At 61.1% G+C, this 12059-nt stretch overlaps 1 protein-coding gene across 5 annotated transcripts; it reads left to right on the top strand.

Annotated features, from left to right (window-relative positions):
* Positions 1-200: 200 nt before the first annotated feature.
* Positions 201-8554, top strand: SAXO4 (stabilizer of axonemal microtubules 4). 5 transcript variants are annotated; one of them, XM_040494940.1, is made up of 14 exons: positions 203-354; positions 861-1005; positions 1525-1723; positions 1929-2082; positions 3013-3141; positions 3782-3845; positions 4291-4403; positions 4772-4831; positions 4972-5058; positions 5619-5732; positions 5814-5908; positions 7543-7707; positions 8198-8279; positions 8457-8554. In XM_040494940.1, exons 2-13 carry the CDS (start codon positions 897-899, stop codon positions 8265-8267), a joined length of 1359 nt encoding a protein of 452 aa, XP_040350874.1. In that variant the 5' UTR covers positions 203-354; positions 861-896; the 3' UTR covers positions 8268-8279; positions 8457-8554. The 5 variants fall into 5 exon arrangements, with proteins under 5 accessions (XP_040350877.1, XP_040350874.1, XP_040350875.1 ...); XM_040494941.1 differs by having other exon boundaries at positions 8427-8554; XM_040494943.1 differs by lacking the exon at positions 5619-5732 and having other exon boundaries at positions 201-354.
* Positions 8555-12059: the final 3505 nt, after the last annotated feature.

Raw genomic sequence — 12059 nt, 5'->3', positions numbered from 1 at the left:
ACCCAATAAGCATGAGTGGTTGTTTGAGATTATCTTTAATTTCTTGTCACTCAGACAGCAACTCTGCCCAGCTCTGCCCAGGGAAGCCGGTGGTGGGGGTGGGGACCAAAGGAGGCAGGACCTTGCCTGGGCAGCGGCCCCCCACCCCCCATCCTGGCCAGGTCAGCCTCTCAGTGGGCCCGGGGCCCTAGAAGGGCTTCCGAGGCGTGGGGACGCTGTTGCTAGGCACCGGTTGCTAGGCAACACACTGTTTCTCCTGGCCTGGCCACCTCCCAGAGGGCCTGGGCTTCTCTGGAGCAGCTCCTGCCTCCCAAAGCCTCTCTCGCCAGACCTCAGAGCCACAGCAGAGGGCAGGTGAGGGTGGGGCCAGCTGCGGTTGGGCCCCAGGAGGGCTGAGCCAACTTCCTCCAGCAAGGCCTGGGAGCCGGGGGAGAGACAAGGAGCCCGGGGCTGGGAGTGAGCTCTGGAGCCCGGGCGGCCAGGAATCCCCAGATGGGAGGGTGTCTGTCCATTCAGTCCGCAGAGGACACCATGAGGGGATTGAGATCAGGAGCTGGCAGTCGGCCACCTATTAGGAGCGAATTCTTCATCTTCTGGAAGCTCGGTTTCCCGGCTATACCCTGGGGAGATGACAACAAGGTGTGGGGAAGGCGAAATGAGTGCATATGAGTGAAGGGTTGACAACGAGGACTCTTTTCTTTGGGGTGCGGGTGTCGGTGGAGAGGGACAGGCCGAAGGGGAAGGCACTGGCTGGGTGGGGTTCGAGCTTCACCTCCATGGTCTCTGCAGCCCGGGGCCTGAGCCAGGCTCGGGGCCTTTGGGCTGCTGACCTGATGGGGCTCCTTGTGTGTCCTTCCTAGGTGCCCCCCCCCCTCGGGGCCCTGCCCCACAGCATCATGATGGGGAAACTCCCCTTGGGGGTTGTGTCCCCTTACGTAAAGATGAGTTCAGGAGGCTGCACGGATCCCCTGAAATTTTACGCCACCACTTACTGCACAGCCTATGGTGAGGACCCCTTTGGGCAGGAGCCCCCCCACCCCCCCTTCCCGGACCCGAGGCAGGATGGGAGGAGGCCCTCCCACTGGGAGAAGAGCAGCCTGTCCGGCCACCACTCGGAGCGACCCCAGCACGCTGAGGTTCCCCAAGGAACCTCCCAAGGACCGTGAGCCTCCCAAGGACTGTGTCCACACCTGTACTGTCGGGCTGGCTTTGCCCTGCTGCCCCCGTCCCCCTTCCCCCCCCCCCATTCCATCCTGTGATTCTGCCACACCGACCTTGTCCCCACCTCGTCGTTTCTATTTCCTGCTGCCACGGTCTCGAAGGGCCAAGCTTTCACGGCTCCTGTCACACTTGTTCCAGCCCCTGGCTCTATGCCTTCTCCATCCCAAGGGGCCTGGGCCCCTGTGTGTGTGTGTGTGTGTGTGTGTGTGTGTGTGTAGAGGGGGGTGGTTGCTGGGAGGCCCTGCTCACTGCTTTTCCACTCCGCTGACCCTTGGTCCTGTCTTCTCGCTCCCCCTCTGACAGGTCAGGAGGAGTTCAGGCCCCGCATGGGCAGTCACGAAGGCACAGGCTACAAATCAAATTACCGTCCTGTGGTCTCATACCAGGCCAATCTCGATGCCCTGGACAACCCGGCCATGGGGCACGGTCCGTACAATCCCTTCTCACCCCCTGCTCCGCTGAGCCTTAGCTCTCAGGGCCATCGAAGCTCATCAGACCCACTGTAAGCTCCGTGCGCGGAGGCCCTGACCCTTGCCCGGCCTAGGTCTGGGACCCTGGGGCACTCGGGGCGCAGCGCCCAGCCTGGGGCCCAAAGGCAGGCGGACTCCTGCGGGAGGTTCGAGGGGAGTGGGAAGCTTCTAGAGATAAGCACAGCAGCCTCCACGTGGCCCTGGTGGTAATCGCTCCGGCTCCTGCCCCACCCTCAGGGAACAAGTCCGCCCCAATTTCCAGTCAGTGACCAGTCAGAGTTACCGCCCCCTGGAGGTGCCTGATGGCACATACCCGCTGCCCTGGAACATGCACCAGACCAGCTCTGGCTATTCTCGGGAGAAGCCCAGCACGGCGACCCCTACTAAAGAGGTCAGTGCTGGGGGGGAGAGGGGGAGCCCAAGGCTGGGGTAGAGGAAGAGCCGAAGGGAAGAAAGGGTGAGGATCCCTCCGGCAGGGCGAACTGCACCACGAAGGGTTGGTCAAGGCTGAGATGACTGGGCACAGGGGAGCCACATGGGGGCTGGGAGTCGAATCACCTTTACCACCTTCATTCATTCAACCAGATTGTTCTGAACGTCTCTTCTATATATGAAGGCGCAAGTGCTGGGGGAAAAAAAAGGCAGGGGGTGCAGCAGAAGTGAAGGGGTTGCAACGGCAAAGCAGGAGGGTTGGAAAAGAGCTTGCTATGGGGACGTGAGTCAAAGAGTCAAGGGAGGTTAGTGTGCCTCTAAATGCAGCGCTGTGAGAGATAGAGAGTTCCAGGCAGCGCAGACAGCACGTGCAAAGGCCCTGCGGTGCGAGTGTGTGATGTGATAAAGAACAGCAGGGAGGCAGATGGCTGCAGCCAAGTGAGGAGCCGGATGGCTGTCAGGCCATGGGATTCTACTCCCAGTGCAGTGGGAAGATTGCAGGGCTCTGAGCAAAGAAGGGATGTGACCCAACTTCATTATAAAGGGGCCCCTTGAGGGGCGCCTGGGTGGCGCAGTCGGTTAAGCGTCCGACTTCAGCCAGGTCACGATCTCGCAGTCCGTGAGTTCGAGCCCCGCGTTGGGCTCTGGGCTGATGGCTCGGAGCCTGGAGCCTGTTTCCGATTCTGTGTCTCCCTCTCTCTCTGCTCCTCCCCCGTTCATGCTCTGTCTCTCTCTGTCCCAAATAAATAAATAAACGTTGAAAAAAAATTAAAAAAAAAAAAAGGGGGCCCCTCAGGCTACAGATACTCCATAGGGGTCAAGGGCAGAATCAGAGTCGAGAAGTGACTGCCATCGCCTCACCTGGAGAGTGGCCGCTTCTCCCTCCCAGGTCAGGAAGGTCCATTTCGACACCCAGGACTATGGGCCACAGGCCATCATAGGGCTGGAACCCAGGGACATGCCCCTGCTCCACCAGCAGCAGGGCAAGGGCTCGCTGGAGTGGGAGAACTCCCGGCATGTGAGTGGGCAGCCCCCAGTAAGGGCTGTGCCCTGGGCAGAGGGGCCAGACCCACCCCCTTCCCCTCCCGGAGACATGTACCTGCTCTGACTCACCCTGAAAGCCAGCTAAATAAAGGTGGACTAAGCATATCTAGAAACAGTGGGGAGAGCCAAGGTCATTTGTTATTTCCAAGACAGCATCAGAGCGGTCCTCCCAGGCTTCCTTACTCGTGTCTTGGGATTTAACCCCAGGGGCCCCTTCCCTCCCCTCTCCCATGCAGACCTGTTCAGCCTTGGGCCGTGAATTGTGAAGTAAGCACCCATTTTTCTTCCCTCAGCCTCTCTCCTTGCTTTGGGCCCCCTCCTAGTCTGGGTCCCAGGGCTCTGGGCCCCCTGTTCATTCCTGGGAGTCCGGTGTGGGATGTGACAGTTGGCACTGCCACAGGGGAACCGTGTTCTCATGGTGGAATTTATGGGGCTCGGATGCCCCATCAGAGACAGGTTTGGGTCAGGAGCGCTGTGCTGGCCCTCCCTGCTCAGAACAGGCCACACAGGTCTACTCAGAGCACAGATAACTGAAGAGCCACCACTGCCACCAGCCGCCTCGTGGGCCCTGTTCTCTCTTACGTCCCTCCCCCGGCTCACCTTCTGTGTTCCAGGGCCCGCGCTTCCTGACTTCTGAGTACAATTCCAAGTATCTCAAGGAGACTTCAAACCAGCCAGGTAGGCACACGTCTGAGCTCACGCCTCTCTCCCACTATATTACCCTACACCTGAGCCCTAGGAGAGATGCCAGGGGACCCGGATGAGCTGGCACAGGACAAAGAAGGCACCAGCGGGAGAAAAAAGGACACACAGGCAGCTTGGGGGAGACGTGCCTTAGTGCCAATCCCCCAAGGACACCTCACTCGCTTAGGAGCGCTGTTGAACCTGACCATAGCCGCCTCCTGGCCCGTCAGCCCTGCCCTTCCTTCTCCTCTTCTCCTCTCCCTGTCCATCTTGGACTCTGAAGTCTTCCAGATGCCCACGATCCTGTAGCTTGGGCCTCCAGACCCTTGGAGCCAGCTCTGTGCCCGCTGGCTGGGACACTGAGCCTCTGGAGGCCATGTGGGCAGGGCCAGGTGGCTGGGGTGGGGCTGGGGGCAGCACAGGGGGACGTCTTTTGCAGATCTCTTGCAGAAGATATCAGTTGGCTCCAAGGAGGAGACTGGCTTCACCGAAGAGTCTACCAAGAACCCCACTGGCTTCCAGCCACCCTCCCAGACCGTCCCTGGGGACCCGGTAAGTCAGGCTGGTGCCCACTAGGACCTCAGGGTGACTTCTAGCTTCTTTAAAAGTGTGAGCTGCGGAACCCTTTGTTCAAACACAAGATGAACGAGTGTGGGTAAAAACCACCGCTTTGGTCCAGCCCCCCCCCCACGGCCCCATTTTATGGATGAGGAGACTGAGGTCCAAAGAGGAGAAGGGGCAGAGAGCCAATGTTTGGACAAGAGTTCAGACCAGAGCCCTGGCCTGCTGATTCCCGTTCAGCATTGTTCTCCCCAAACTCTTCCCTTTCCTCAGTTGCCCCAATGATACCCACTTGTGAGCCCTCCCCTGCATGCAGGACAAGGGCCGCTGCTAATGTTCCTCTGGGGGCCTCTTTCCAGGTCCTCCACCCTGGCCGGAGTGTCACCAGGTCCGACTTCCTCCCCATGACCCACATTCGTGTAAGCTGAGCTGGGGGGGGGGGGTGAGGGCTGTCTGACCCACAGCCTGGGGTCCTTCTGTGGGGCCCTTAGGACACTACCTGGAAGGGTGTGGGGGGAGCAGGCACGCTGTGGTGCCAGTGGCTGCATTCTTGCCACAGGGGGATGAGTTCCTGCCTGTGCTGGCCAGAGGCTCCGAGCGGGAAACAGGCTACAGCCGAGTGAATGAGAGGTTGCTGAACCCCAGAGTGAGTGGCCTTCTGTGGGGGGGGGGGAGGGGGGGTGGTGCTCCCTCAGAGCAGGAGCACTCTACGGGAGGAGACAGGGAGGTCTCTTGGGCGCAGTGGCATTTGGGCACTAAACAATGGGAAGAATCGGGATGTTTTGGACGTCCTGGTGGAGGAGTAAAGGCCTAGGAAGCCGGAAAGTGAGGCGTGTCTTTGTTTTTGTTTTTGTTTATTTTGAAAGAGAGAGAGAGAGAGAGAGGAACAGAGAGGGGGAGAGAGGGAGAGCGTGAGCAGGGGAGAAGCAGAGACAGAGAGAGAGAGAATCCCAAGCAGGCTCCGCACTACCAGTGCAGAGCCCGACGCAAGGCTCGAACTCATGGCTCGTGAGCCGAAACCAAGAGTCGGACGTTCAACCGACTGAGCCACCCAGGCATCCCGAGGGGTGTCTTTCAAACCAGGAATTTGGTTTGTCTGGAGGGGGAAGGGCGAGGCCCCAGGGCCACATCTGCCTACGCTCCCTCTATCCTTGCTGCCTCGCCCTGGCCACCCGGCCACCTTTCTTGTGGCTCTGTCCTCTGCAGGTGCCCCCACCCAGCCCACGGCCTATCAGCGTGAGCCACGGGCAGTTCCAGCCCCCCCAGCGGGTGCAACAGACCAACGTTGCCCTGCTTGGCAGGGAGACTGTGGGAAACAAGGTGAGGCCGGGGTGCCCAGCCCCACTCCCGAATCTCCACCCCGTCCCGGCCTGACACGTCCCCTCTATACCTCTTGTGCAGGAGCCCACAGGGTTCAGCCTTAACAACCCCAGCTACATCCGGAGCCCCTATGACCCAGACATGGATAATCAGTACCTGACCACCTACAACCAAGGGTAGGCCCCCCTTCCCTGTGCAAATCGACGGCCGTGACGCTGACGTGTGGTTTGTAGACAGACACTGGGACAAGTCACGAGTTCACAAGTCTGTGAGGTAGACCAACACTGAATCAATGTGGGTTCCCCCAGAAGCAGCCCCGGAGCCAAGGATTTGAGTGCAAGCCTCTTACTGGGGAGTGTGGGGGAGTGGGAAAGTGGTATGGGGAGAGGAAGGCAGCCCCGAGCGAGTGTGGTATCAGCCAGATATCCCGCGGGAAGACTCCAGAAAACGGTGCAAACACACAACCCGGGATCATCCCAGCCAAGCGGGGAGAGAGCTAGGGGGCTGATAGCTCCACACCCATCGGTCGTTAGTTAAGGGCTGTCCCCAGGGGCCATACTAAGAATCCCCGGTACCTCCTTGCTCAGGCAAAGCGAGCTGTAGCAGCCTCTGGGACGCCTTCCTCTGCACTTCTCTGTGATGCAGTGCAGGCCATCGATGCCCAGGCTGGTGGGCAGGGGGAGAACAAGGGGGCTCAAGGGGGCTCAGGTGGGACAATATCCCATCTGCTAAGATCCTACATCCAGTCCATGGCAGGCGGGCTCTGTGCTCCCCAGAAAGTAAGCTCTGTGCCGAGCATCTGGGAGGGCTTCCAGGAGGAAGTGGCCCTAGAGCCGTTGGGAAGGGCTCCTGGGGCCAGGACTGGATGGGGAGGGCATTACAGGGGTGGGATCAAGGAGGTGTAATTCTCTGGACAAAAGCCTCCTAGCACAACATCTGCCCTCTGTGTGTCCGCCTGTGTCCACACTGCCCCCCAATTCCTTGGTCTCCCAAGATGCCTCCCATCCTCGGGCTAACTCCCCTCTTTGGGATGTGGACTTTGAAGCTCAGAGGGGGGAAGTGACGCCGGAGCCACACGGCAGAGCCGTGACCTGCTCCAGGTCCCACGGAGGGCGAGGGGGAGAGGCTGAGACTCACTCTGGGTTTTGGGGGACAACAGTGTCCCTGAAAATGCCCTCGTCCTGTAGCTGCTCTGGCAGAACCTCTGCCCCAGCTGGCTCTGCGGGGTCCTTCTCCCCCCCCCGGCCCCCCCCCCCCCCCCCCGGGCTTTCCTGAGCTCCTGCCCGTTGTTGTCAGGCACGCTGCCCTTCCCCAGGGGTGGTAACCACTGATTTTCCCACTTACCTGTCTGCACCCCTACTTTGTAAGCCCCAGGGCGGGGCCCACATCGTACTCCCGGCACTTTCAGAGCCTGGCCCAGTGCTCAGTGAATAGTAGCAAAACGGAAGCCAAGTGGATCCCCTGGAGAGAAACGATGGACAGGGTCTCCACTCCCCACCCCTGAGGTGTTCACAGGCCGGGGAGGCGCTCTTAAAGGGCCCTTTACGTTCCCAAGTGCTGGCTCGGCATGGGGGGCTGCACAAAGGAGGGCCATCCAGCTCACGGCAGAGCCAGCGTCCCCCATGCGGGCAGGGGCTCAGGGAGTGCCCGGCAGAGGGCACAGCGTGGGCCAAGGTAAAGAAGCTGGAGGGATCGGAGGCAGTCTGCCCTGCTGGATTCAAGATTCCCGTCCCGGAAGGGCAGAGAGGCCGCAGAGGTGGGCAGAGGCCGACTTATAGCCAAGAACCCCCTCCCCCTCCCTGTGCTGCAGGTACTTTGAGAACATCCCTAAGGGTCTGGACCGAGAAGGCTGGACCCGAGGTGGCACCCAGCCCCAGAAGCCTGGAGGCTACGCCCTCAACCAGCCGGTCACCCGCATGGAGGCCACCCCCACCCCCATGGAGAGCCTAAGGCGCCTGCACCCTCACGGGGGAAGGTGGCTGGCCGCCAGGCCCCCCCCCCCCCCCCCCCGGCTTTGCCCTTTGCTGAATCCAGGCCTTTCCCCAGCTTCTGCCCTCCCTCACTCCCTCCTTCCATCCGTCTGTCTGTCTGAGAGGCCCCTTTCCTCTCTCAGGTTTGTTCACTGCTTTTCCTGCTACCCCCCTCTCCCCAGCGACCCCTCCCTCTGTGGGGGCTGCCCTCCACCCTCCTTGTTCCCGTCCCCATCCCTGGGGCCAGCACCTGCTCCCTGCCTGGCTGCGTGGGGGGTGGGGACAAAGCCGAATGGACTGTGGTTCAGCCTCACTCTGACTCCTTTCGGCTCAGTTCAGTTTTCCCCAAATTACATTTGTAAGACAGTGGCCCAGAGTTGGCGGGCACAGAGCGTTTGTGGCTTGGCCAACCGGGCTGAAGGCTGCCCCAGGGGAGGGGCAGGCAGAGCAGAAGGTTCCACCGGGCACCGCTCCCCCCTCCCTCCTCCCCTGCAGAACCCTGATCCCGGAGGACCCCTTCTACCGAGCTGTGCCTCCCAGCAGCCACTTTGCCACATCCAGCTGAGCCTGAGTCTGGGTAAGGGGCTCCCCTGCGGGGCCGGCCCCACTTCCCCAGCCCTGGGACAAGCAAGCCCTGATGGAGACCCTGTCCCAGAGTGGGGGGCGGGGTGGTGGGAGAATGGGGACCTCTCAGGGTGGAGGAGTGCCCAGAGCCACCCTGCAGCCCCTCAAGGGGCATCTCCACTCCCCACAGGTTTGCCAACCCAGCTGGACAGGAGCAGATTCCCATCCCCTCCCCTGCTGGGACTCCCCTGGCTACTTTCCTAATGAAATAAAGAGCCTTGAAGCGGGCCAGCATGTCTAGTCCCTGCCAGGGGAGCTGGGGAAGGATTGGGGAGAGTGCGGCCAGAGTGCTGCAGTTGGGGGGCGGGGGGGGGAGGGGGGGCGGGCGGCAGGGCCAACTCTGGAGTCAGGGAGGTCGTGTTGGACTCACTGTGATGCTATGGACCCGGACACAGTTTCCTCTTCGGTCAAGGGGTCTCCTACAGCCTGTGCTGAGGGCTCAGTCAGTGTGGGGTGGGGGGAGGAAGCCCCAGGAGGGAGCAGGTGGGACAGAGTAGGGGGAGGCAGAGGGGGGACAGAGACGGGTCTAGGAAGAATATGTTTATAAAATGGGGCAGTGGGGGCGCCTGGGTGGCGCAGTCGGTTAAGCTTCCGACTTCAGCCAGGTCACGATCTCGCGGTCCGTGAGTTCGAGCCCCGCGTCGGGCTCTGGGCTGATGGCTCGGAGCCTGGAGCCTGCTTCCGATTCTGTGTCTCCCTCTCTCTCTGCCCCTCGCCCGTTCATGCTCTGTCTCTCTCTGTCCCAAAAATAAATAAACGTTGAAAAAAAATTAAAAAAAAAAATAAATAAAATGGGGCAGTGGGACCATAGTGGGGCAGGGGAATCTGCGCAGGACTTCCAGGGTCCTTCTGAGTCCCACACTGGATGGTTTAAAAGAGGGGAAGGCAGTCATAGAGATCTCTCCCCAGAGACGGATGGAGAGAGGTCTGCAACTGGATGGACACCTGGACACTGACACAGGAAGGAGTGGAGGCTGGTTGAAAAACCTGGTGCCTCAGGGCAGCCCTTTTGTGAGAATTAAAACGAGTGGCCCCCCCCCCCCCCCGCTCCGCCCACTGCTCCTCAAGAGGGAACTCTTGGGAAGTAAACGCCTTCCTTCCTCCAGAAGCTGTAGCCTAACACCGGGGCCGGCAAGGCAGAACCTGGGCTGCCTCTCAGTGCCTGTCCCCTCCGCCAGGTGCATTTGCACAGTGCACAACTATACAACTGTATGCTGTGGCCCCGCCAGCGCCATCTCCTCCTTATATAAAGGGGACTCTGGCCCCAGAAAGAGTGCACGAGTGGCTTGAGGTCCCCAGGGTAGAGAGGCAGCAGCAGCGTCAGGCTTGGCTGTCCCCTGCACCTTTCAGGCTGGCCTGCATGCAGAGGGGCAGACTCAGTGGTCTAGCAGCTGCCCCCTCCCCCACCCCTCAGTGGGTATCTGTGGAGCCTCACTGCTGGCCCCCCCAGGCCTGGGTGTACCAGCAGTCTTGAGTGGCAGGCCCCAGGGGGCTGTCCTCACTCGGCCTGGCTGGGGCTCCATGTGGGATGTGGGTGGCTCCAGCTGGCTCCAGCACTGGAGGAGGGGACTGGGGACACAGAGTCTCTCAGCTACAAACCCAGCCAGACTCAGGACCCAGTGACAGCCGCCCAGACTGTGGGTGCGTCCTGCGGGTCCATGGCCTCCGGTACCGGGGGCAAGTCACCAAATCAGGGGTTTGCCAACTGGGCTGGGTGTCCGTTGTGGCCTGGCCACGGTGAGGTCGGGGCTGGGAAAGAGATCAACCAGCCCCTCCAGCCCACGGTCTGACACACACACACACACACACACACACCCCGCTTCACATCTCCATTTCTTTCTTCCCCTCCAGTGTCCTTTTACAGCTCAGGTTTCCTGCTCACCCCTCCTCTGTCTGACTCAGTAAGGGATATGGTGTCGGGGGCAGTGGAGACTGATGACGCGCTCTCTCCATGGCCTCCCTCTCCCATTGTCCGGCACCCAGTTTCCAGGCCGTGTGAGCTGGGGCCACCCCACGCTGTTTCCTGAGCTGGGAGCTAAGGACTCCACCCCAGAGAGGGGGCTGAGCAGCGCCCCTCTGCTCCTCTTAGCTCCTGCCTTGGCCCCCTGTGGCTTCTCTCCAGGAGCCCCATCCTGACCTCTCCGTTTGGATCCTGGACCCCAGCCCAAGAGGCTGTGTGAGGGTGGGGTGACTCAGGGCATGTGGTGGCAGAAAGCGGGTGCAAGAGGACCCAACGCCTAGCCTAGATGTTTCTGGAAGTCCTGCCCGGTACAGGGCACGGATGTCCCCATCTTCTAGATGAGGAGACAGACACAGAGGCGGTGCCATCGGCCATGGGTCGCGCAGCAGCAAGATCTGTGGGTGGGGGCCTGCTGGTAAGGGCGGGAGGGGGGAGCCTGGACTGGCAGCAGCCTGGTGGGGGTGTGAGTTGCCTCCAAATCACACCCGCCTTCCTGGCCTCTGCCCACCCCGCTAGGTTTCTCAAAGCAGGCCCCGTGGGGGAGGGTGTGTGAGCCGGACCGTGAATTAAACGGGCGGCACGGCCAGTTGTGGGCGCTGTAAGGGGCAAGGCCGTGGGCAAGGACACAGTGCAGGGGCCAGCTCAAGGCTAGGGAGCCCTTCTTTGTCCTCCTCCTCAATGATGGGGCTCAACAAAGCCACAGAGGACGTCTGTCTTGTTCACAGTGGAGACTCCAAAGCCCAGGACAGTGCCTGGCACATTTGCAGGTGTTCAGGAAGTATTAGAGAATGAATGAATGAATGAACGACCGAGTGAATGAACACCGCCTGTCAGCGGAGCACCAGATTTGAGCTTCTGGGTGTCACTTGCCCTAGTCCCAGGATGTCTGTCATCCAGGCCTCCTGTGTATGTACAGGCCAGCAGCTGAGACCCTGCTGTGCCTACCCCCCACCCCTTGCACGGATGTCACAGCTGTGACCTTGCAGAACCTCTGAGTTTTAAGGCTCCGGGCCTCCTCTTCTGTTTGTATGTGCCCCTTGCCCTCCCCTCAACCGTGCCCACCCTCTGACCAACCCCAACCAAACTCCCCTGTCCTGTCTTGAGGGCCTCACATTCTAATCTTGCCGCCCCCCCCCCCCCCCCCCCCGCCACTGGCCCCAAGACCAGGATCGGGTCGGTGCAAACCTCTCTGTGTCCCCAGGGGAGGAGGGGTAGATACTTTCCCCGCCGTGGCCACTCAGGTTACTGAAACCCCACTGAAGTGCTGGCCTTTGCCACAGCACACCTGCTCCGTGCTGTCAGGTGACTGCGGGCGCGGATAACGTGGCTTCGTTTGGGGAGGCCCCGTCCCCTTGCCCCTCCGAGACGTGAGTCTTCGGCCCGGCCGCAGCCGGCCTCAGCCCAGAGCCCTTTCTTCTCCCCGGGCCCAGGCAGGCAGCGGAGCAAAGCTGTCCTGACATGAGCTCTGGAGTCAGACGGCCTGAGTTTGTACCCAGCTCTCCGCAGCCTGCCGCCCGCCGGGGGGGGGGGCCACTTGACCATTCTCAGCTGCAGTTAATAGCATTACCCACGCCGTAGGCTAAACAAAATGACAGGTATCGAGTGCTTGGCTGGCGAACAGTAGCTGGCTTGATGCTGGAGCAGAGGAACCAGAGGCCCACAGAGGAGTGGGGACTTGGGACACTCACGGGGTCTGGCCGTCGTCTCGTCCCGCTTGGCCCGGGACAGGCACCCTCAGGACCCTTGTCCAGGAGCAGCCCCCTCTCGGGTGCG

Source organism: Herpailurus yagouaroundi, unplaced genomic scaffold (genome assembly GCF_014898765.1).
Source record: "Herpailurus yagouaroundi ecotype Mexico unplaced genomic scaffold, PumYag 187, whole genome shotgun sequence".
NCBI lineage: Eukaryota > Metazoa > Chordata > Mammalia > Carnivora > Felidae > Herpailurus > Herpailurus yagouaroundi.
This window is presented reverse-complemented; position numbering and strand designations above follow the sequence as displayed.